Raw genomic sequence first — 25,342 nt, 5'->3', positions numbered from 1 at the left:
TGCATCCTTCCCCATGTGGTATCAGTGAACACCTTGTGCAGAGCACTTGTGTAGATCTTGCTCAATTCTTAAGTCTGTCTCTGAAATTTTATCTTTTTAGGTGGCTTTATAAATAAAACCAGTTATAATTTCTATATAGTGATTATGTTTACTGGAAAGCTACTGATTTCAGTATACCACTACCACCTCTTATTTATAATAGTTTTTCAGTTGGTTTTCTTTGACTATAAAGGCATATAGTCTTATAATCTGCAAATAGTGATACATTTCCTTCTTTTCCATTTTTATACTACTAATATATTTCTCAGAATTGTATACCTTGTATAGTGCTTCCCAATCATTTTACAGCATGGCAATATTGAAAATTATATTTTTAATGTATATTAGCATAAATGGGAAATGCTTTGTGAGGCCAGAGGGGACCAGCCCAGGATCTAACTACTTGTGTTCTGCCAGCTGACCTGAGATAGATTGAGAAGAAGCCCAATGCCTCTCTAAAACAATGCTTTAAAAAAAATTCATGAACTTGCTTATTTTATTTCTTAACCATTAGTGGGACTACTTTCTGAGTGTTTCTCATTAAATTTTGCTGGTTTGGGGATTGAAGTAGATATATTTTAGTTTATTAAGGAAGCGTCCGGGTACTCCTCTGTTTTATCAACAGATTTTAGTCAAAAACAGTTATCGAATTAACAAACATTTCTGAAGCATTGCTACTGTATGCCAGGCTTTAGAACTAAAACAATGAATAAGGTAAGAGACACTATAGGAAAGAACACAAGTCCAGGTAGATTTGAGCTCAGATATCTGTCTACACTGCATGTACTAGTTCTGTGACCTTAGGCAAGTCATTTAATTATTTTGAGCCTTAGCTTACTTATCTGTCAAATAGAGCTAATAATAACTGTTAGAGTTGTTAATATCCTTTTTTTTTAAATTTTTTTAAAATATATTTATTTATTTATTTGACAGAGAGATCACAAGGAGGCAGAGAGAGAGGGGAAGCAGGCTCCCCACTGAGCAGAGAGCCCGATGTGGGGCTCGATCCCAGGACCCTGAGATCATGACCTGAGCTGAAGGCAGAGGCTTAACCCACTGAGCCACCCAGGCATCCCAGAGTTGTTGTTATTTTAAGAGAGGATTCCACACTTGTGTAGTCCAGTAGGGTGAGACAGACATATTACCAAGTAATTGTACCCAAAAAAAAAAAAAAAAGAGGTGGCATGGTAGAGATGGAAGAATGAACAGTGGCGATATAAATGAGTCTTTGCCTAAAGAGAGACTCAAGACAGTTTTACAGAGGTGACTATTTAAACTGGGCCTTGGAGGATGAGTAGGGGAGGCATAGCACCTATGAAACTGCTTGTTGCATTAAGGAAACTGCCATTTGTTCAGGATAATTAAACCACAGGTATAGGCAAATGACAGATTGGAGAGGTAGACAGATTGTAGATCATAGGGGGACTATAGTTGCTACCCTGAAGATTTTGAACTTTATTCTATAAGCGACTGGGAGGTGTTGAAGTGTATTTAGCCATCAGATTTGTTATAATGAGGTGTATTAAGCTTATAGTTGAAAGTCTCTTTAAAGACCCTTAATCTCAAAAAATAAACTGAGGGTTGCTGGGGGGTGGAGGGGTAGGGAGAGGGTGGTTGGGTTATGGACATTGGGGAGGGTGTGTGCTATGGTGAGTGCTGTGAAATGTGCAAGCCTGATGATTCACAGACCTGTACCCCTGGGATAAATAATACACTATATGTTAAAAAAAATAATTAAAAAAAACAAAGTCTCTTTAAGCTATTACGTTTGAGGAGAGCCTGAAATAAGGCAGTAAGATAAATTGAGAGTAGATGACAGATTTGAAGAGCATAGGTAGAATTAACAGGACCTAGAGGCCATTAGGACTCTCTGAAGAGAAAGGATAAATAGCAATTCCCAGGGTCTTGGGTTAGGAATAAAAAACACTCTAAAAATTACATGGATAGGTTCTGTACTTTTTTCTATAGAAAAACACAACTTGTCTTGAATATAAGATTTTACAGAGTTTGGTGAGGTACATCACAGACTGATGACATGAGCACCATAGATGAAAGTCCTATTCATTCTGTAGGGCAATAAGGAAAGAGCTAAAGGAAACCTAACTATAACCATATTGATAGACTTAAAATTAACAAGGGTCTGAAAAAATTTTAATGTGATTGCAGTGTTGATAAAAATTTTATGTTTGGCATTTTAGTGTTTTTAGGGTTTTTTAAGTGCAATCCTGGATTTGCATTAGTGTTTACATTTTATAACTAAATTTTATTTTTGTGAAAATGATATTAAGAAGAGTAGTCAATCTGAAATAAAATGTATGTACAAAATGTTCTAAAGTATATTATTTATTCACTATTTTTCTTCTATTCTAGTTACCCTCTCTGGAAATGGAGAAAATGGTAAGACACTTTAAGTCTCAATTTAAGTAGAATACTTATGATATCCTAATTGTGACCCACATGCTTTTTATTTAGTGATGACTATATGTGTTTTTGTTTTCAGAAAGAAAATATGTTTTTAAAGATAATTAAAAGGAGATCTAGTATTGTGTTTATTCCTATTCAATATATTTTCATTTGTGTTATTTATATAAATTAAAATAGCTGTTATTTTGTAACGCATCTAGCACCCAGACTTCTCTAATATATTTATGTACATATGTATGCCTTGTATATTCTTCAGAATGCTTGATAGTAGTGATTCAAAGGTTTTTTTTTTTTTTTTTTTTTTTTTTTTTTTTTTTTGATTCAAAGGTTTTTAATACCAGTTCTAGCTAGGGTTGAGGAGCAGATTTTGTTTCATGATGCCTAAATTTTATCAATGGTTCTCTTATTTATATATTTGTTAAAAATAGTACATTACTACTCACAGATATTTAACAAAATAACCAGACTGTAAATTTATAAACTGTATTACTAGTTCATTTTGAAAGGGAATTCTACTTTTTATAAGGACTAGGTAATGAGATAATGCCTAGAGGGAAAAATTCATTGCTCAGAATTTCACCAAGTTAAAAGAAAGTATTAAGTCTGTTGAGATCAAATTTCAAAAATGAAATTTGACTTGAGATATGAAAATCCAGGGGATTTCTAAAACAGTTGAATAGTTAGAAATTATTAATTGATATTTATTCTTATTGGAAATAATTAGGCATTAAGCATGTAAATCTCAAGTTGCCTTTGAATCTGATTTCTCAATTCTAGCCAGGGTTGAGGAGGAATAAATATAGACTCAGTCTTGGTAGGATTGATTTTTCTCCTTTAAATCAAAACTGTTTTCTGTATGTGAAAATACATATACAGAAAGCAGAGAATTTCTGAAGTACTTATGAAGGAACATCTAACTTGTCTCATTATTTCTTAGAGCTGTTTTCCCCATGTCTTTCAAAGAGTCTTTTGACGAGGTTTTTTGCTTTTTTGTTTGTTTTTTTAAATTCATTTATAGGTGATTTTTTTTATAATTTATTTGACAGACAGAGATCACAAGTAGGCAGAGAGGCAGGCAGAGAGAGAGAGGAAGGAAAGCAGGCTCCCCGCTGAGCAGAGAGCCCAATGCGGGGCTCGATCCCAGGATCCTGGGATCATGACCCGAGCTGAAAGCAGAGGCTTTAACCTACTGAGCCACCCAGGTGCCTCATAGGTGATTTTTTAATCAGATTTTTTGATTTGTAGATTCAGATTTTTTTTGGCTTTGATTTAATTTGCTTCATTAACTAAGCTTTTATCACTTTTTTTTGTTGTTGATCATAGTATTTTTATTTTGTAATCTATGCTGCACTTTTAGCTTTATCCACTTTATTACTTCCTTTTTTTTAAAGATTTATTTACTTATTTTAGAGAGAGAGAGAGAGAACGCACGAGTGGGAGAGGCAGAGGGAGAGGGAGAACCTCAAGTAGATTCCATGCTCAGGACTCTGAGATAACAACCCATGCTGAAACCAAGAGTTGTCCTCCCAGCTGACTGTGCCAGGCAGGCACCCCTTTATCTATTATTTCTAACCAGTGGTTTATAGCATATATATGTGATCAGAAGTTTTCTTATTAACTTTTCAAATTCATGTAAAAGCAGTATTTCCTGTTATTCTTTACATTATAATTTGATATTTTCCATTGGTTAAGTACTTATTACATTCCAGGCATGATGCTAAGAGATTTATCAGTTGTTTTTTTTAACTGAGGATTAAGATTTTTTTTAAAGCAGACAACCATTTTGTTTTTGGACCTGTGGAGAGCAGAAATACTCTAAAAATATTTTAAATGTCTTAAAAAATATTTTTTAAGTATATTATTTAATATGCTGACCTTAGTTGTAAGTAACTAAATGATTAAGAAGTTTAAAGTACCTCAAGGTTACCATTTATCTTGAAGCTCTGCAATAGACTACAGCTGAGGATTGACAAACTTGATTGAATATGGGGGCCAGGCAAAAATTTTAAAAAGTGAAGTGAGCTAGGTGAAGATAGTATTGCAAACTCGGTAAATGACCTCAGTGTTCATATAAAAGTAGGAGACTGAGCTCCAGTATATTTGTCCAAAGGAAAATCAAATGAAGGAATGATATTGAATCCATTAAGTAGACCATGAGATTCACCCTGGAGAGAATGGAGAGAGTAGAGAATGCAGATTTTGAGAAGCCAAAATTTTCAATGAGGATGATAATCAGCTTTAGTGGACATGAAAAGAAAGCAAATTTAAAGATAGAAGGAAGTTTTGGTAAGGATTTTGTCTTGGTATTAGATATTGGCTCTGAAATAAGATGTGACGACTAAGATGATGAGTAAAATGGAGGAAAAGATACTTCTAGGTATGACATAATGAAAAGAACCTTGAGTTTTTATCAAGCAGATATGGGTTTGAATCCTGACTTTATCGCTTACTAAGTGACATTGGGCAGGATATTAAATTCTCTGCACCTCAGTTTTCACGTTTGTAAACTGAAAGAGTATCTTACAGGACTACAGTGAGGGTTAGAAATAAGGTCCACATCATTATATACCTTCTAATAGGCCTTCAGTAGGTAGAAGTAGTAATTTGATTAGCTGTGGTCAAATATGGTACCAGGAAGTCCCAGTGTTTTATAATGTATTCATCAGTCATGAGTCATACACGTGGAGTTATTTCCCAGGAATATCACAGCCAAGGTGGAGTAGAAACTATGAACAACACATTTATACTGGCCATTGAGATGGACTGGAGGGAGGAAGACCAGTTGCCTTTGCAGTGATCAAATGAGTTAAGCAACAGTTTATGAGCTGTTACACTGGCAGTGAAAATAATGAGAGAGGAACTAGAATTTGAGGAGCTTGGTGATGATCAGTTGTGCGATGTGAAGAGTTACTGGGCCCTGGCTTCCTGTGGGACTTGTAGTTCTGTTCTCTTAGACCATATGTGCCCCAGTGTAATTGTAAAAGAAAAGGTTGGGTCCAACAAGTTGTTGATTTTTTTTTATCATTATTTTATTTAAAAAGAACATTTTTTAAAACCAAAAGTGAAAGGAGAAATGACCTCAGATGAAAGGAAGGATAATACTTTGAATTGAATACATCTTAGATTTATAAAAACTTCACTACCTTGTTCTTAGTGTCTATCATTTCACTGTGGACCAGTGAAAACTTTTACGATTCCTTAAACTTGGGAAACATGGTAATACGGAACATGCAAAAAGAACCAGATTTTGAGAGGAAAGGTTCTTGGATAGTTTTGAGAGGAAAGGTTCTTGGATAGTAATAATAATAGTAGCCAGTATTGAGGTGCCTGGCTGTCTCAGCCAATAGAGCGTGTGACTCTTAATCTCAGCGTTGTGAGTTTGAACCCCAGTTGGGTGTAGAGATTACTTTTTTTAAATGGCCAGTATTTATTAAGGATTAATTATGTGCCAGGCACTGTTTTAAATGTTTTGCATGTATTATTAGGTCATCAATATTAAGCAACTAACTTTAATAAAACAAATTAAGTGCTTTATTTATTTATTTATTGAGGGGCAGTATAGTATAAAGAGGTAATGAATTCTAAAAGTAATGGAGAAGGGTTATGTGCAAGAAGTAATATTTGATCTGAACTTTAAAAATGAGTAGAATTTCAAACTTCGAAGCTTGTGTCTGCTTTGTTTTTTTTCAGTGGATTTGTAGGTGCCTCATTCCAAACAAAAAATTTAAGCACCTGGTAGATAGTTCTTTCTTCCTATAGAAACCAGTCCTGCTTCTTTCAAAAAGAAAAACTATAGAACACAACAAAAAGCTCTAAGTTATATCAGTAATGAGTTAATATTTGGAGTTTAAGATGTTATAATGTTTACACTAATCCACTTGTGAAACAGTTATTGCAGAAATTTTAAATGGCTAAAAATTTTTCATTAGCCTATGTTGAAAGGAGAATGAAATCTGGCATAATGTTTCTGGTTAATCCAGGAACTGAGTTTTTTAGATTACTCATTATTCACAGTGGTGGGAACTTCCTTTATTACTTTCAGTTTGTAGTTCCTTGAATTTAATATTCATGGTGATGGAATCTGTCTTAAATAATTTTTTTTGGTGTTGGAAAAAATATGGAAGCCTCATGAATTTCGTGTCATCCTTGTGCAGGGGCCATGCTAATCTTCTCTGTATCGTTCCAGTTTTAGTATATATGCTGCTGAAGTGAGCACTGTCTTAAATAATTTTTAAGTCATTTAAAATACTGGTAGGAAGAGCTTTAAATTTAGTGAGTGAAGGAGGTGTTTCAACTTAAATGTTCAGCAGTTCAATAATATCAAATCCAGATTATAGTCTTTACTTATAAACCAGGCTGATAACCCTTAAATACAGGAACTGAATGTTTCTTCATATCTGTAATGGTAGGTCATTCAGGTAAAGGAGTTTATAAATTTGATGTCTTCGGTAGGTTTTAATTAAGATATTTATTGGATTAAGCCTCCTGACCCTAAATATTGTGTTTTAATGTAATGCTTTTTCCTGTTTTCACCTGGATTCAATGAAATGTTATTTGTTTTTATTTACCAGGAAAGGCCGTTGTTTACCTTGTGGCTTTCCATCTGTTCTTTGTTATGTTTGTATGGTCCTATTGGATGACAATTTTCACATCTCCCGCTTCCCCCTCCAAAGAGGTAAATTTAATGTTGGTAAATTACCAAATGCTGTAGCTAATTATGGAATTATTTGCCCTGTGTTACCTTTGTTAAAACTTTACTACATAATGCATTTGTTCTGTTTCCGTTCATGAACTTGCTTGGTGACTCCACATTGTGAATGTGAGTCATCAGCCTGGTCTCAGATACAACCCACTGACTTAGCACACTAAAAGACCGATCATACTTTACTTAGTACTGGTATTTTTCTGCCATGCTATTTAGTCTTAAAGACATCCTTTTTTTACTGGACTAAAAAATCTTAAGGGACAGAATTGAGTTAGAAAAGTGGAGTGTATATTTGGACACCTTAACATATTTTCTCAGGCCTAAAGAAATATGCTGCAACTAGAGAAAGTTTTAATTGTGGGAAACAAATCGTCTAGCTATTGTTTGTTATACTTTTTTTTTTTAAATATATTTGCTTTTTTTTTTTAAGATTTTATTTATTTATTTGACAGGCAGAGATCACAAGTAAGCAGAGAGGCAGGCAGATAGAGAGAGAGGTGGAAGCAGGCTCCCTGCTGAGCAGAGAGCCCAATGTGGGGCTCCATCCCAGGACCCTGGGATCATGACCTGAGCCGAAGGCAGAGGCTTTAACCCACTGAGCCACCCAGGTGCCCCTGTTTGTTATACTTTAATATGACTAGTGTTTCTTCTAATTTGAGGTCCCATTGGGAAAATAATGCAAATATTTATGTAGAGTAAGTTTTAAGACCAGGATGTTTCTCTTGCCTTCATATAACTGATGAAATCTGGTATAATTAGATGGCTAAGAATGTACCCTCTGGTGTTAGGATTATCTGAGTTTGATTTTCTGCTCTAACATATTACTTAATGTCTCTGAGCTTCCATTTTCTTATTGGAAAATGGAGCTAACAATAGTGCCTATTTCTGTAAGATGTTTGTGAGGATTAAGTGATATTCATTCACATAAATCTTTTAACACAGTACCTGCCACATGGTTGGCAATCAAATATTAGATGATGATGATAATTATTTCTATTCATGCAAAATTCATTAAAATTTGTTAAAAATTATAGACCATATGTTTAAAATAATATCAACTTCCACTTAACTTTTTATGAAACATATATACAGAAAAGTATATGTAAGTGTACACCTGATAGATTTTCGCAAACCTAACACCCTTGAGCAACCACCACCAAGTTGAAGAAACAGAACATTACCAGCATCTCATAAGCCTCCTCATGCTCCCTTTCAGCCACACAAACCCACTTTCCTGCCTCCTGATAGCATCAGTTTGTTTTGCCTGGTTTTGCCCTTTACATAAATGGAATCATATACTCTGTGTGTTTGTGTCTCTGGCTTCTTTCATTAACATTCTGTTTGCATGTTCATCCATGTTGTTGCATGTACTTGTGGAGCACTCATTCTCTTTATTGTTTGGTATTCAGTTGTAGTAAATATTAGTTTATTTAACTGGTCTGCTGTTGATGGGCAGGGGCATTTGGGTGGCTTCTAGTGTAAGGCTGTTACAAAGAGGGCTGCTATAAACATTCTATTGCATATACCTATGTATATACTTACATATATACATCCATACATAAATGTGTATATATATGGATATATATAGTTATCTAGTTATGTATCCATATATATATAGCTACATATACATATATATGTATATAGTAGGTGCCTCCGATTGGAATGCTGGATCATATTTTGTGTGTACATTCAGCATTAAGTAGAAAATGCCAAACAGTCTTTTGCCCATTTTTTTTCTATTGGGTGCTTTTGTTTTAAGGGGTCGTGAAATTATCAATCAGACTTTGTGTTTCTTAAAATATATTCATCAGACATTTGGTAATAATTAATCAACTCTTAAAGTTATGTTACAAACTGCCTTCCCTATCTTTTTTTATTTTTAAGATTGATTTATGTTTAGAGAAAGAGCACATGCATGGTAGCAGGAGAGGGCAGAGGGAGAGAAGCAGACTCCTCGCCAAACGCACAGCACAGGGCTCAATCTCATGACCGTGAGATCATGACCTGAGCTGAAACCAAGAGTCGGTCGCCTAACTGATGAGCCACCCAGGCGCCCCTCAAACTGCCATCTATGTCTTAAGATCCAAGTTGAAAAGGAATTAATTTTGTTTAATTACTTACTACTAGTGATGGCTATTGAAAACATAGCATGAACGGAAGTAAATACTTCTTGTTATGGGAAATAAAAAATAGAAAAAGAGGGGTGCCTTGGTGGCTCAGTCATAGGAGAATACAATTCTTGATCTTAGGGTCATGGATTTGAGCCCCATGTTGGGTATAGAGATTACTTAAATAAATAAACTTTAAAAAAAAAGTATAATAAAAACAATTGGTAATACTTCTGAGAAGCAGTATAGTATAGAGGTGAAGAACTCAGACTCTGGCGTCACACTGCCCAGGTTCAACTCCTGCCTCTGCTACTTACTAGCCATGCAGCCTTGGAGACTTGCCTTAGATGTCTGTACCTCAGCTCTCCCCTGTAGAATGAGGATGATAGTAGTTACATACCTTATGGGATTGTTGGAAGTATTGACTAAGTTAATAATATATATGGTTAAAAAAATAATAATAGGGGCGCCTGGGTGGCTCAGTGGGTTAAAGCCTCTGCCTTCGGCTCAGGTCATGATCCCAGGGTCCTGGGATCGAGCCCCACATCAGGCTGTCTGCTCAGCGAGCCTGCTTCCCTTCCTCTCTCTCTGCCTGCCTTTCTGCCTACTTGTGATCTCTGTCTGTCAAATAAATAAATAAAATCTTTTAAAAAAAAGTAATAATAATAATATATGTGGTTAGTAATATTTATAATAATGATATACACTTAATAGTATATGTAAAGTGCCCAGAAGAATACATTGCACTTAGGAAGTGCCATTTAAATGTTATTTATTTATTTTGGTTGTTGTTTGTCATATTGCATCCATTTAGCATTCAGCCGAGGGCTTAAGCCTTTACATCCACTTCATCCTTCATGCTCCCCTATTCCTAGAAGTTCGGCTGATTCTCCAGGCCTATGTTCAGTGGCCCTGCTATGGCATGCTCTTGCCTTCCCCATCATAGAACCTACCATATAGTTTCTTAATTGCCTCTTGACTTGTATACACCATCTTATTGTCAGTTTTTTGTGGGCAGGGATCATTTTTATGGTAGCCTGCCCTACATCCCTCTCCCCACTATTTAGCACATAGTGGATGTTCACTATTGAATGAGTTAATTATCAAACCATCAAGGGCCAGCTAAGTTAAGCTTCACTGACAAGAAAGAGCAGTATTTTATGATTCTCTTTCTAAATAACCTTCCAGTGTGCTGAGATAGCTCCTTGTAGTAATTACAAAGCTGTGAGGTAGCTCCTAAAGTAACTGTATTAAAAGGACTCTGTGAGCTGAGAGGTTAGAGCAACACTTGGGAATCAGACCCAGGGAAACTGGTTGAGTCTGAATAGCAAAAACTCTACATTTTTAGGGAAGTTAAGTTATAAATATGGGTATATTTTTCATCTTTTATCGGCAAGTACTTGGCACCTACTGTTTGTCAGACTGTGCTAGGCTCTGGGAATAAAAAGAACAAAAAAGAATGATCCTAAACATTTTAAAAGGAGAGACAGATGGTAGACAAGTAAACAAACAAAGTAATTATAAATTGTGATAAGTTTAGGTACTTTTAGAATAAGAACATGATGTAGTAACAATAAAATAGCAATAAATAACAATAAAGTAACAATAAAAGCTATTAGGGGAAAAAACTACTTTGGTAGTATGGTGAAAGACATCTCTGAGGAAGTGGCATTATTAAACCAAGACTTTTTAAAGTATCTCTTTCACTAAAGTATTAGCTTTTTGAAGGAAGCATCTTTGTTGTTTATTACTGTATCCCTATTGCCTAGATTCCAACCTTGTATGTAAGAGGCAGATTGCTAAATATGTGAATGAGTGAATGGTGAGAGAGACAGTATATGAAGAGTTGGCAGGCATCTTCCATCACTAAGTATCACCTGCAAAAAGAAATTATGGCCCCATCACTTCTCTGGTAATCCTACAGAGGTTGCCAGTCAGCTCTAAGATAAAGGTCATGCTCACAAGACCCTTCATGAACTAAAATCTTACTAACTTCATCTCCACTGCTTCTTCCTGGAACTCGATAGTCAAGTAATATTTTGCCCTGACTATACCATTATATTCACATCTTTGTGCTTTCTGAATGCTGCTCCCTTTACCAAGATTCTCTTTCCCTCCTTATTTTCCTGGAAGATTCCTGTTTACCTCTCAAAACCTAGCATAGGTACCACTTTCTCCAAGAGACTTTCATTGATAGTCCCTATACCCTCCTAAGGGAGCTTTTATCATACCTGGTAACACATTGTACTATGCTTATTTTTAAGATGTATTTCTTTATTGACATAGCCAGCATTCCTACTGGACTGTAAGAAATGTGCTTTTGAAGGCAGGGCTGTATTGATTCTTCTATGGATTCCTATTACCCAGAGCAGTGCCAAGTTCTTAATTGGTAGCTAACATATATTTGAATTGAACCATCTGAACACTGAATTTAAGATGATGGCATTTCATAGTTTGAATTCTGTTTTGTAGTTTTTAATGAAAACTAGATGTATAGTAATAATTTCTTAAGTCTAATCCATTTTAAATTTTGTTCCATTCCTCATCTAAAATTCTGGTGGCTCTTAAGATTTTCATTTTAAGTTTTTCATAATTTATAACATTAGTCCTTAAGGAAGAGTAATGATATGGAGGCTGGGATACTACCACAGGCTAGAAATAGGACAGCCCTATGTGAAATCTGTTCAGATTTTACAAGGAAACTGTAAAATTTGATTGGAACATCTCCTATCCATATATGTATTTATCATCATACCAAATGATTCTTATACTCTACTGTGAATGCTTCAGAGACACATCATGTCAGGGAAGAACTTTTAATTCAAATAAGTTAAAGTTACAATTCTCTTAAAAGAGAATAGGCCATTTTGCTAAGTAGGGAAGTATTTCAGTCCTCAGAAGTATTCACGAGGGAGTGGATCTCAGAAACGTTGTCTGAAGGTTCCTACCTCCCTGGGAAGTTACGTAGGTGATGTCCAAGATCTCAACTTAAGATTATGGGAAACTTTTCTGACCTCTTTCTGTTCTGTTTGCCTGTGTTACTTCTCATGCCTTAGAAGTAATTTGGGGGTTTCTTATGCCATCAAGATTTGATTGTGGGAAACAGACAAGGTAACCTAAATAGACTCTTTTACATCCTAAACTGTGGTGTTTGGTCAGGTTAGAGTAACAGTCTGTAAAAAGCCGGAACAGTTATTTTACATTAGCAATATGGAGGGAGGCATACTAGAGTAAAACTCAAAACACTTGCATTTTAATATCAGCTCTGCCAATAATTGTGCAATCTTAGAAAATTCCCTGAGCCTCTTGGCATCACAGTTTCCTCAGCCCAGAGCTCTTTCTACTATGCCAAACTGTTGCCTTGTTTGGCATAGGATAGGTTGCACTGATAAACTAATACTGTTATTACTGATGATGAAGCATCAAGAGTATGGAAAGCTTTGGTAGGGAGTTAGCAGGCAGGACGAAATACTTGAATATTAAAAACTCCATTTATGACTCTTTAGGCCTTTTCAAGCAAAACCTTGCTTTTAATTGAAAAAAAAATTGAGAAACGGTACAGTTAAAATATAGGACATGATCAAGAAAAATCTCAAGCTATTTTTAGTTTAAAAGGAAATTCTGTGAAGTAAAGACTAAAAGAAACTGAAAGCTTCTGTTTACATGAAATTAGAGACATAAAACTGAGGGTCCTTGAGATGCTAGGAAGACGACAAGAGGTGCAGCTATAAACAAGTTCTTTGTAAGGAAAATGCTATTTAAGAAATGAACTGGAGGCTGGCCACACTATGGGAATAAAAACTTAAGAAATGGAAACAAAAAATAACTCCATAAAGGTATTACTCTTTGAGAAAAGGAGACTCTGCTTGCCTTGACAATCCTTTATAATTTTACAGAAAGCACTCATATTGGTTAGCTTTTTAAAAGCTGAAACAAAGTAGTAAAAGAATGACTTGTTGAGCTCATTGATATATTTGAGTAGAAGATACCTGGACCCTGTGCCTATGGTTTAACGTCTTACTCAAACTAAGTGAATCTTGGACATCCTTCCAAAAATTAAAAATTTCTTGACACTAATTTTCAAACATAAAAATTTTTACTAATAGAAAATATATGTATTAAGCCCTTTTTGGTTGGGAGGTATTTAATTTTTCTGTAAAATACAAAGATGCAAAATTTTCTAGTTCATATTTTTTCCCATCATTAATATAGAGGGCAAATATTTTTTACTCTGTCAAAGAAAGGTGTGAAGTTTTAAAATATACTCAATTTTGCTTCTTTAATTTGAAAATAAGTTTTGCCTTCATAGAAGAAAATGTTTTTTTTTTTTTTTCTGTTCAGGATGAAACTGTGTTTTTCTGAACATAGTTTATGAGATTGAAAAGAATTAATAGTTTTCTCCTTTTATAGTTCTACTTGTCCAATTCTGAAAAGGAACGTTATGAAAAGGAATTCAGCCAAGAAAGACAACAAGAAATTTTGAGAAGAGCAGCAAGGGACTTACCTATCTACACCACATCAGCTTCAAGGAGTAAGAAAAATCAGTCTTAAGCTTTCCTTTCCAAGGAATTTTTAAAATATGGTTAATCCTTCCAAGATACATCTGCATGATTTGACAGTTAAACGGATATTGTGATTGCTACAGATAACATCTGCAAGAATAAGATTTTCCTGTGTTCTGTATCTTCTGTGGTATTTCAGATATACACACACATGTACATTTATTGATACAGATTTTTTTAAGAGGCTCACTGTGAGCCTATTTTCTCTGCATTTTTTTTTTCCAATTGAACCTCATCGTTAAAAATGTCACTTGTTACTCTTAGCAAACCATCATTTAGAAATTCTGGTCTGAATTTGAATATTGTGTATCATCACAGAGTCATTTTTAAAAAAACAAGAATGTGCTAACTTAGAATGGAGAGGAGTAAAAGACACAAGGGGGAAGAATCCTGTCAAGTTTTAAGACCAATACTTGGAGAGCCAAAATTTGAACTCAGGTTTATCTGGTTCCAAAGATGTTGGTATTTCCACTCTCCCACTGCCTACATGGGCATAGGTGACTGCTGCAGCACTTTCCTTTTCTTAGGGTGACAGTCTTCCAATAGGAATGAATTTATGAGTGGCCATTGTAGTCACTTAAGTATAGGAAATTGTTTTAAGTTATATACTGTGTATCTCATGAGTTTTGTTCAAATATGGGATAATAGCTAATAATTATTCTGTTCTGAATGTTTTACACATACTCATTTATTTATTTGTCAGAGAGAGAGCACAAGCAGGCAGAGGGAGAGGCAGAGGGAGAAGCTGAGCAGGGAGCCTGATGTGGGACTTGATCCCTGGACCCTGGGATCATGACCTGAGCAAAAGGCAGAAGCTTAACCCACTAAGCCACCTAGGTGTTCCACACATACTCATTTAAACTTCATAACAACCCTGTGAAGTAAATACTACTGTCTTCATTTTACAGTTGGGGAAACTGAGACATAGAGAGGTTATAAATTGTTCGAAGTCATATGTGGAAAAATGGATTTAAATCTAGGTGCTCTGGTTCTAGAACCCACTATGCTGCTGAACTCCAAGGGGAAATAAGAGGAGTTTTACCTTTACGTGCAAGTTGTAGCTAAGGAATGTGACTAAGTTTGTACAAGATTTTAGGAGGGGGGTATTTGACTAACTTTTATTTTTTTCATGCACTTAATACTATTCTTTTTTGCATGACTAATACATTGGTGTACATAACAAAAACATGAATTTCAAGCCAGACCCTAGCTTTTCCATTACTAGTGTAGTGAGAGTCACTAACTTTCTAAGTTCTTGTTTCCTTATTTTGTTGGGTTTTGGGGGGGGCTTTTTTTGATAGAGTGCAAGTGGTAGAGGGCAGAGGGAGAGCAAGAGAGAGAATCTTTTTTTTGAAGATCTTATTTATTTATTCATGAAAGACAGAGAGAGAGAGAGGCAGAGGGAGAAGCAGTCTCCCCACTGAGCAGGGAACCCAATGTGATACTCGATCCCAAGACTCCAGGATCATGACCTGAGCCAAAGGCAGATACTTAACCATCTGAGCCAACCAGGCACCCACAAGAGGGAGAATCTTAAGCAGTCTCCATGCCTGGCATGGAACCCAATGTGGGCTTAATCTCACAACCCTGAGATCATGACCTGAGCCAAAATCAAGAGTCAGATGCCTAACTGACTGAGGCTCCTTTGTTTCCTTATTTTGAAATGAAGATAATATCTGCATCTTTGGGTTAGTAGAAATATTTAATTAAATGAGATACATGCATTTAGTGTAGATCTTGGTATATAATAATAAATTTTCAGTAAATGATAGCTAATATAAAATAATCCTTTTTTATATTCAACAATGTAAAGTCTGAATTATAATAATTATTTCTACTTACAGTTATTTAGATTAGATGTTCTTAACCCAAAGTCCAAGACTTCAGAGAATTTATGAATTCAGAGATAATATGCAAAGTTGTGGGTACATGTAGTTTTTATACCAAGATAATCTGATTTTCAGAGCAGTATGTGTGCCCCTCACACACAAAGAGTTAATAGCCACTGATGTAAAATCTTTACTCTTAAGGCTTTATTATTTTTCATTAATTATAATGGCTTTCCTCTAATTTGAATAATATCCTTCATCTATTCAGTATTATACCAGAATTATGCTAAACACTTTACTGGTGATTATTTAATCCTCAGAAAAACTCTGAGGGAGGTGCTACATTTGTCTTCATTTTAGAGATGAAGAAATGAGGCACAAATTAAGTGTCCAAAGTCCCCAAGTGATAAGATCTGAGATTTATAGCTTACCTTCCTTTTTTTTTTTTTAATTTTCATTATTTATTTATTTATTTAAAATACTGTGTTACAAAACTATAGTCACCATGCTGTACATGGCATTCCTAGAACGTCTTTTTTGGGGTTTGTTTTTTTTTTAAGATTTTATTTGTTTATTGAGAGGGAGGGAGAGGGAGAAGCAGGCTTCCTGCTAAGCAAGGAGGCTGATGCAGGGCCGGATCCCAAGATCCTGAGATCATAACCCAAGCCGAAGGCATAGGCTTAACCAACTGAGCCACCCAGGTGCCCTGTATAGCTTACCTTCTGACTATAGGCAAAGTCCCTGCTCTTGAGCACCATTTTTTTTTAAAGATTTTATTTATTTATTTGTCATAGAGAGAGAAGCGAGAGCGAGCACAGGCATACAGAGTGGCAGGCAGAGGCAGAGGGACAAGCAGGCTCCCTGCCAAGCAAGGAGCCCGATGTGGGACTCGATCCCAGGATGCTGGGATCATGACCTGAGCCGAAGGCAGCTGCTTAACCAACTGAGCCACCCAGGCGTCCCTTGAGCACCATTTTATACTGCATTTCTATTGCTTAGAATTCCAAACTTTGGGAGTTTTATCTTTTTTCTTATTATAGAAATAATATCCATTCATTCTTTTAAAAAAATTTACAGAAATACATATTATAGAAAGTAGACCTTTCATAGACCAGAGACAAATGAAAATGATGGAGCTGTCTTCACAGGGAGGAATTGGGGGCTGGGAAACAGGGATGGGGAGGCTTTTCACCTGGTTCCTTTTTGGGCTTTTTTGAACCATATGGACTAATTATTATCTATTCAGGAAACAAAATGAGTCTTTTAGACCTTCTCCCTCCATGATGTGGATCCAACCGATACCTTTTTCGAGCTTTGTCCCACACTGTTTCTTTGCATCAGTTCTGTGCTAAAGCACTCTTATCTTTCCCCATCTTTTTAATTGTCTTTTTCTCTACGACAATTATTTTTTCCTCTCTAAATCCAGTTTAAAGTTTTTTTTTTTTTTACTTTTTAATTTTTTATTTTTTCAGCATAACAGTATTCATTATTTTTGCACCACACCCAGTGCTCCATGCAATCCGTGCCCTCTACAATACCCACCACCTGGTGCCCCCAACCTCCCACCCCCCACCCCTTCAAAATTCTCAGATCGTTTTTCAGAGTCCATAGTCTCTCATGGTTCACCTCCCCTTCCAATTTCCCTCAACTCCCTTCTCCTCTCCATCTCCCCTTGTCCTCCATGCTATTTGTTATGCTCCACAAATAAGTGAAACCATATGATAATTGACTCTCTCTGCTTGACTTATTTCACTCAGCATAATCTCTTCCAGTCCGTCCATGTTGCTACAAAACTTGGGTATTCATCCTTTCTTTTTTTTTTTTTTACAGCTTTATAAACATATATTTTTATCCCCAGGGGTACAGGTCTGCGAATCGCCAGGTTTACACACTTCACAACACTCACCATAGCACATACCCTCCCCAATATCCATAACCCCACCCCCTCTCCCAACCCCCTCCCCCCATCAACCCTCAGTTTGTTTTGTGAGATTAAGAGTCACTTATGGTTTGTCTCCCTCCCAATCCCATCTTGTTTCATTTACTCTTCTCCTACCCCCTCAACCCCCCATGTTGCATCTCCTCTCCCTCATATCAGGGAGATTATATGATAGTTGTCTTTCTCCGACTGACTTATTTCGCTAAGCATGATACCCTCTAGTTCCATCCACGTCGTCGCAAATGGCAAGATTTCATTTCTTTTGATGGCTGCATAGTATTCCATTGTGTATATATACCACATCTTCTTTATCCATTCGTCTGTTGATGGACATCTAGGTTCTTTCCATAGTTTGGCTATTGTATACATTGCTGCTATAAACATTCGGGTGCATGTGCCCCTTCGGATCACTATGTTTGTATCTTTAGGGTAAATACCCAGCAGTGCAATTGCAGGGTCATAGGGTAGTTCTATTTTCAACATTTTGAGGAACCTCCATGCTGTTTTCCAGAGTGGTTGCACCAGCTTGCATTCCCACCAACAGTGTAGGAGGGTTCCCCTTTCTCCGCATCCTCGCCAGCATCTGTCGTTTCCTGACTTGTTAATTTTAGCCATTCTGACTGGTGTGAGGTGATATCTCATGGTGGTTTTGATTTGTATTTCCCTGATGCCGAGTGATATGGAGCACTTTTTCATGTGTCTGTTGGCCATCTGGATGTCTTCTTTGCAGAAATGTCTGTTCATGTCCTCTGCCTCAATATTATCAAAGCCATCTATGAAAAACCCACCGCAAATATCATTCTCAATGGAGAAAAACTGAAAGCTTTTCCGCTAAGGTCAGGAACACGGCAGGGATGTCCGTTATCACCACTGCTATTCAACATAGTACTAGAAGTCCTAGCCTCAGCAATCAGACAACAAAAGGAAATTAAAGGCATCCAAATCGGCAAAGGAGAAGTCAAACTGTCACTCTTCGCAGATGATATGATACTCTATGTGGAAAACCCAAAAGACTCCACTCCAAAACTGCTAGAACTTGTACAGGAATTCAGTAAAGTGTCAGGATATAAAATCAATGCACAGAAATCAGTTGCATTTCTCTACACCAACAACAAGACAGAAGAAAGAGAAATTAAGGAGTCCATCCCATTTACAATTGCACCCAAAACTATAAGATACCTAGGAATAAACCTAACCAAAGAGACTAAGAATCTATACTCAGAAAACTATAAAGTACTCATGAAAGAAATTGAGGAAGACACAAAGAAATGGAAAAATGTTCCATGCTCCTGGATTGGAAGAATAAATATTGTGAAAATGTCTATGCTACCTCAAGCAATCTACACATTTAATGCAATTCCTATCAAAGTACCATCCATTTTTTTCAAAGAAATGGAACAAATAATCCTAAAATTTATATGGAACCAGAAAAGACCTCGAATAGCCAAAGGAATATTGAAAAAGAAAGCCAAAGTTGGTGGCATCACAATTCCGGACTTCAAGCTCTATTCCAGTTTAAAGTTTTAATTCAGTGTCTGCTTCTTGAGCAAGAAATGATTTTTTTTTTTTATTTTTAAAAGATTTTATTATTTATTTGACAGAGAGAAAGACAGCGAGAGTAAGAACACAAGCAGCAGGAGTGGGAGAGGGAAAGCAGTCTTCCCACTGAGCAGGGAGCCCGATGTGGGGCTCAATCCCTGAACCCTGGGATCATGACCAGAGCTGAAGGCAGACACTTAATGACTGAGCCACCCAGGCGATCCTGATTTTTTTTTTTTTTTAAGGTTTATTTATTTTAAGGAGAGAGAACAAGCATTCATGTGTGTGCGAGGGTGGGGTTGGGGGTGGGCGAGGTGCAAAGGGACAGGAAGACATGCAGATGTGCCACTGAGCAGGGAGCCCAACATGGGACTCCATCCCAGGATCCTGAGCTCATGACCTGAACCAAAATCAAGAGTCAGTCACTAAGTGACTGAGCCACCCAGGTGCCCCAAGAAGTGATTTTTTTTTTTTTTTAGTCTGCTCTGAACTTCTCTAATTCTTACCTTGTAGGTCACAAATCACTGCCTCATAGTTATTTCTGTTTATCTCCCCTCCTCGACCTTATTCTAAGACTCTGGCAATCAGGAATTTTTCCCATGGCCTCTAACAAAGTGTCTTAAGAGATAGGCCCTCAGTAGGTGTTTGTTGAATGAATCTCTTCTGGGTTTTCTCCATAATGGCTGTTTATGCACTTTTTACGTGTCATTCTCAAGCAGAGGCAGTGCTCATCTTATCTGTATTATGCTAATTTTAGTATAATTGCTGTCAAAGCAAGCACTGTTTATGTACTTTTAAGTCTCCCTAGTTTTCTCTCCTTTACTGGTTTTCCCCATCATAGTCTGAATTTATATTTTATCAGAAATAATAGTTACTATTATTATCCTAGTAACACCTGCTTTATTGAGAATCTGATATGTTTTAGGAGTTTTATATTTAATCTGCGCAATAGTCCTTTACACTTGGTATTATATGCACTTACCAAAGAGAAAATTGAGGCTCATGGAAAGTAAGTTACTGCCCCAAGGTCACAAGCTAGTAAGTGGGAGAGCTAGCATCCAGCCTAACTGGTGACAGAGTCCCTGCTGATTTCAGGACCGTGTTGTGCCGCTGCACCTTTACAGACTGGCTTTTCCAAAGCATATCAGTTTCCTCTTGGTATCTGTGTTCACGTCCTTTCTTTTTCGTTTCTTTTCTTTCCTTCTTTTTTTTTTAAAGATCTATTTATTTATTTGAGAGGGAAAGTGCAGGACTCAGGGGGAAAGGGAAAGAGAGACCCAGCACGAGGCTCCATCCCAAAATCCTGAGGTCAGGATCTTAGCTGAAGCCAAAATCGGTGGCTGCACCACCCAGACACCCCTGGTCCTTTCTTATATTTACATAAAGATTACTGACCTTTTTCTTCTCTTCTCCCCCAGTTTTCTCCTATAACGCTTGCTTCTCCACTTAATAAATCACAACCAGTTTCTTCCCTTCATTCTCAGGTATACATCAAAGTATATGTCTCTTAAAAACAGCAGTTTGGTTCAGACTTTGTTCTAACCGCCATTATATTTTCTCTTCCCATTGAGTTAGATCCTCTTAAAAGCTTTCTGCACCCAAGTCCTCTTTTTCCTTCCCAGCTAAATACCAGGCAACTGGCTTCTATTCTCCCTACCCAAAGTTCAGTGGATCTTGTCATTCTGGCTTCTTGAAAAGCTTTCTTTGTTGTGCTTTACTATTCTAGTTCTATTTCTGCATCCTTGAATGATTATTCTTTCTACTAAATTTTTAAAAATTTTTCTTTTTCTTTTTTTTCAAGTTTTTTTAAACTATTTTTTTAAAAGATTTTATTTATTTGTTTGACAGAGAGATACTGCAAGAGAGGCAACACAAGCAGGGGTGGGGGAGGGGAAAAACAAGCATCCTGCCAAGCAGGGAGCCCAGTGTGGGACCTGATCCCAGGACGCTGGGATCATGACCTGAGCTGAAGGCGATGCCTAACGACTGAGCCACCCGTGCGCCCCTTTTTTAAAGACTTTTTTATTTATTTGACAGAGAGTGTTATAGCTAGAGAAAGAAAACAAGCAGGGGGTGTGGGAGAGGGAGAAGCAGGTTCCCCACCAAGCAGGAAGCCTGATGCGGGGCCCAGTCCCAGGACCCCAGGATCATGACCTGAGCAGAAGGCAGATACCTAATGACTGAGCCGCCTAGGCACCCCTTTTTAATTTTTGTATTTCTTAACCTCACAAGGTTGCCTTGCCTTCATTCTTTTCATACTATTATTTCAGCTTTTGTTTTCACCTCTGGAACTCTAACACTAGGATATTGTGATCCTCAGTTTATTGTGTCTCAGTTTGTTTTCTTTGATAGTTTTTAGGAATGAGTTTCACTTCTTTGAATCTGAATTAAAACAGATTCAAGGACATTGTCACACTAGCAGTTACTTGCATTCCAAACCCTTTCTTGTATGTCAGACAAAGGAGTGGAGTTGCAGCTGAACCTGGGGATCACTTGTCCACCTAGAAGCCTACAGTCTAGCTGCAGGAGGGCCGCAGCACTCTTCCCGATGTTTCAGAGGGAAGAACCTGCAGACCTGTCCCCCAGAGCACCCAGTAGCTATTATTCAAGGCTTCATCACTCTTCTTGGCATGTGTCTTCCCATTCAGCATCTCCAGCTGAAGTTCATTTTCTGGGATAGTTGAACTGATATATCAGTTTATTTTCTACGTACATCCATGGGACTAGGTAAACTTGGAGTCCTCCTACTCCATCCTCTTCCCTGGCTCCCACCAAAATAGCTGTCCTTGAGTGACCTATTACCCAAACCTACAAACCCAAATAAAACTGGATTCATCAATTCAAAATTTAATACCATCAAGCGATATTTGTCACATGGTAGAAACTCTCTAAATATTTCTTGAATGAATGAATGAATGAGAAAATGAATAAATGAAAAACATCCAGCCCCACTCTCCCTGCTTCTCCCAGACTGAGTTTATTTCTGCCATGAGCAGCCTTGTTCATCTCAGCACCTGAGACTAGAAACTGAAGTTTGCTGATTACTCCTTTTTCCTTGGTTCTTCTGTCTACTCAATCATCAGAATCTTCAGAAGTCTTCCTCAAAGGTCTGTTCAGTTTGGTCATCTCATAATTTTGAGTGGAAGCATAGAGGAAAAAGAAAATAAGATACTCCTGATCCTCATCTTACCACTAATTCAGCTGTATATAGCCTTGGGCAAATTACTTTCTCTTGATATTGGGGTGTTTTTTATCTATAGACTGGAGAGATCGACTAGGAGATTTGTACAGTCCTATATAGCTTACTTTTTCTAACTTGTGTGGTTTTATCTCCTTAGTATGCAACCGAGGTGAGGTATTATACACACTCTCAGTAGATTATAGCTTATTCATTTAAGTGGCTATTTATATAGATTCCCTTCATCTTAAAGATATTTTTGTTGAAATTATAGGAGTAATACCTGCCCATGATTAAAAAAAATTTTTTTAGGACACCAAATGAAATGTGAGGGGCATCTAGATGGCTCAGTTAAGCATCCAACTCTCGATCTCAGGGTTTGACTCTTGATCTCAGCTCAGGTCTTGATCTCAGGGTCATGAGTTCAAACCCTGCTTTGGGATCCACACTGAGTATGGAACCTACAAGAAAAAAAGAAAGAAAAGTGAGTTTAACTTCACCCCTGCACTGTTCTCCAGGGGCACCCTGCATATCTTTGCAGGAATTTTTTATACTTGTCAGAGTATTGCATAAGTTACGTACAATTGATTAATATATTTTAACAACCAGAGTGAATAGATATTAACCAATACAAATTTGGTTACCTGGAGAGTGTCTTTTAGCAGGTATGACTTATAACATGACTTCAAAATAATACTTTATTTCTCTTATATTGTTAATTCACATCTAGAAGGTGGATGCATCTTATTATGATATGTAAAGAGATAAAAATATGTATTCTTATTCCCCTAAGAGATGTGAAACATGCTACATATTCAGATGTTCAACAACTTGCTCTTTTTTCTACATGATACATTTGCATTTTTCCAACTTAGGGTACATGTGTATTTTGTATGAAAAATTCTTGTTAATGTCTACATAGCATTCCACTATATGGGTGTATCAAAATGCTTAGCCATTTAGATAATTCAAGTTATTAATAGTGTTATATTATTCAAAACAATGCTGTAGTGAACATGTCTATAGAATTTTCTCAAAGTAGAAATCCTGGGTCAGAGAACACATACATCTAAAATTTTTATCGATATTACCAAATTTCCTTCCAAATAGATTGTAGTACATGACATGATTCATGTACTTTTTAGAGGGTATGCTTAATTTAAATTTTGATTTGAACCTATTTTCTATGCTATTACTCTGTTGTTAGGATCACAAGTAACAGGCAACAACTTAAGCTTTTTAACTCCTTTCACACCAAAAAGCTACCAGAAAATATGAAACAGTATCAGAAATTTGTGCATTTTCCTGTATCTTAAGGACAGGATTACAAGAAGGGACTGGAACCCAGAATTGGAAAGCTAAAACTGGGACTCTGTGCAGCTTGTTCCTTCTTATTTCTGTATATTTGTTTCATTTTTAACACTATCTCCCAGCAGACAAGTTTTAATTTTTTTCCAATTCACCTGGCAAAATATCACCATCACATGTTATTACCCAGTTACGGCAGCATGCAGCCATAATTCATTCTCAGTCCCAGTGCTTAATCCACAGAAGAGAGAGCGTCAACTAGAAGCGGGGAGGGTGGAATGCACGCACTCACTTCCCAGAGAAGAGAGTGACTTATAGATTAGGCAGATATCCTGAAAGAAGCCATTTCAAGTAGAGCATTTGCCATTTCAGTGCTCTAAATCTATAAATGTTTCGACTATTTGTGAAAGGCCAATAGTAATTTGCCTTGTTGCCAAGCCAGTACAGTTTGCTTTAAAGAACAATTAGTGTCTAACTATAAACATGTTGTTCTCTATTCATCTATAATAATGGTTTTTAAGGTACTTTTTGATTTGTGAAGTCTTGGGACATTTCCCTCATGAATCTCAAAGATCTATTTGTGACTTTTTTAAATTTCAAAAACCGAAACTTAAGGTTCTGTTCAATATACAGGCTCTGATGGAACTCTTATTCCAGTGGACTCCTTCTCTTGAATTTTTTTTATCAGAGTACTTGAGCTGAATTGGGAAAACAAGTCTTACTTGATCTGATTTCTTGTTAATCTCTGACATCATCCCTGAGTCCTTTTCACCCTGTTCAGGTACACCAGGCCCTTCCCTATTCTTTAAACAAACTAAGCACACTCCCACCTCAAGGGCTGTCCTCTGCTTAGAATCCTCTTTTTCCCAGTGTGACTTACTAACCCCCTTCCTTTAATTTCAGTTTTCTCAAATGTCTCTGAAATTACAGTATACAGTATACCAATTCCCCTTCCCTGCTTTATTTTTCTTATTAGCACCTATCATTAATATTCTGTTTATTTTGTTAACTTATTTATTACTCCTGATCTCCAAAAGAATGTAAGTTCCACAAAGGCAGGGATTTAAGCCTAGAACAGTATCTGGCACAAAATAGGTGCTCATGTTTTGAATGAATGAACATATAAATTGGGCAGCAATAACATATGTTAGAATTGAGTGGGGAAAAGTTCAGGGTTTGTTTTTATTTTTTGTTTTGTTTTTAAAAATAGATAGATAGATTGATTGATTGATTGATTTGACAGACAGAGATCACAAGTAGGCAGAGACACAGGCAGAGAGATAGAGGGGGAAGCAGGCTCCCTGCTGAGCAGAGAGCCCTATGCAGGGCTTGATCTCAGGACCCTGGGATCATGACCTGAGCCAAAGGCAGAGGCTTTAACCCACTGAGCCACCAGGCACCCCTTGGGGTTTGTGTTTGAAAATGTGATCTCAGTTTTGCTATTTGGGATAGGGATGGGAGATAAAAAAAGTTATGTTTTTGTTTTTCTTGAAAAAGCTATTTTATAATGTTAAAAACAAAATCCCACAGGGTGCCTTGAAACGTTTAGACACTTCATTTTTATATTTTATTATAGACACTGTATTATAGTAGGAAAAAGAACTTGAATTGGGACTCCATAACTCTGTGTTATGCTACCTAACTGGTGTCTGACCTTGTTGAAGTCACTTACTTGTTGAAGTCTCTTTTTTCATCTGAAAACTGCTGGGTA

General features: G+C 36.7%; 1 protein-coding gene and 2 non-coding genes across 9 annotated transcripts in view; 1 reads left to right on the top strand and 2 right to left on the bottom strand.

The window, feature by feature from the left end:
• Positions 1-25,342, top strand: part of ZDHHC20 (zinc finger DHHC-type palmitoyltransferase 20) — a 76,706-nt gene that overhangs the window by 23,129 nt on the left and 28,235 nt on the right. For all 7 annotated transcript variants that reach the window (XR_007126090.1, XR_007126091.1, XM_047722898.1 and 4 more), the window contains exons 2-4: positions 2,410-2,436; positions 7,035-7,138; positions 13,687-13,807. Coding sequence is in view for 5 of the 7 variants with exons in the window: in XM_047722898.1 (XP_047578854.1) it covers positions 2,410-2,436; positions 7,035-7,138; positions 13,687-13,807 (252 nt within the window). In the remaining 2 variants the exon portion in view is untranslated. The remainder of the gene's footprint in view (positions 1-2,409; positions 2,437-7,034; positions 7,139-13,686; positions 13,808-25,342) is intronic.
• Positions 6,574-6,679, bottom strand: LOC125096557 (U6 spliceosomal RNA). The gene has a single exon (XR_007126240.1). It is a non-coding gene; the product is annotated as a U6 spliceosomal RNA (small nuclear RNA).
• LOC125096625 (U6 spliceosomal RNA) lies at positions 19,820-19,922 on the bottom strand. The gene has a single exon (XR_007126299.1). It is a non-coding gene; the product is annotated as a U6 spliceosomal RNA (small nuclear RNA).

Source organism: Lutra lutra, chromosome 3, assembly GCF_902655055.1.
Source record: "Lutra lutra chromosome 3, mLutLut1.2, whole genome shotgun sequence".
In the NCBI taxonomy this organism is placed as follows: Eukaryota; Metazoa; Chordata; class Mammalia; order Carnivora; family Mustelidae; genus Lutra; species Lutra lutra.
The sequence above is the reverse complement of the archived record's forward strand: the minus strand, read 5'-3'. Positions and strand labels throughout refer to the sequence as shown.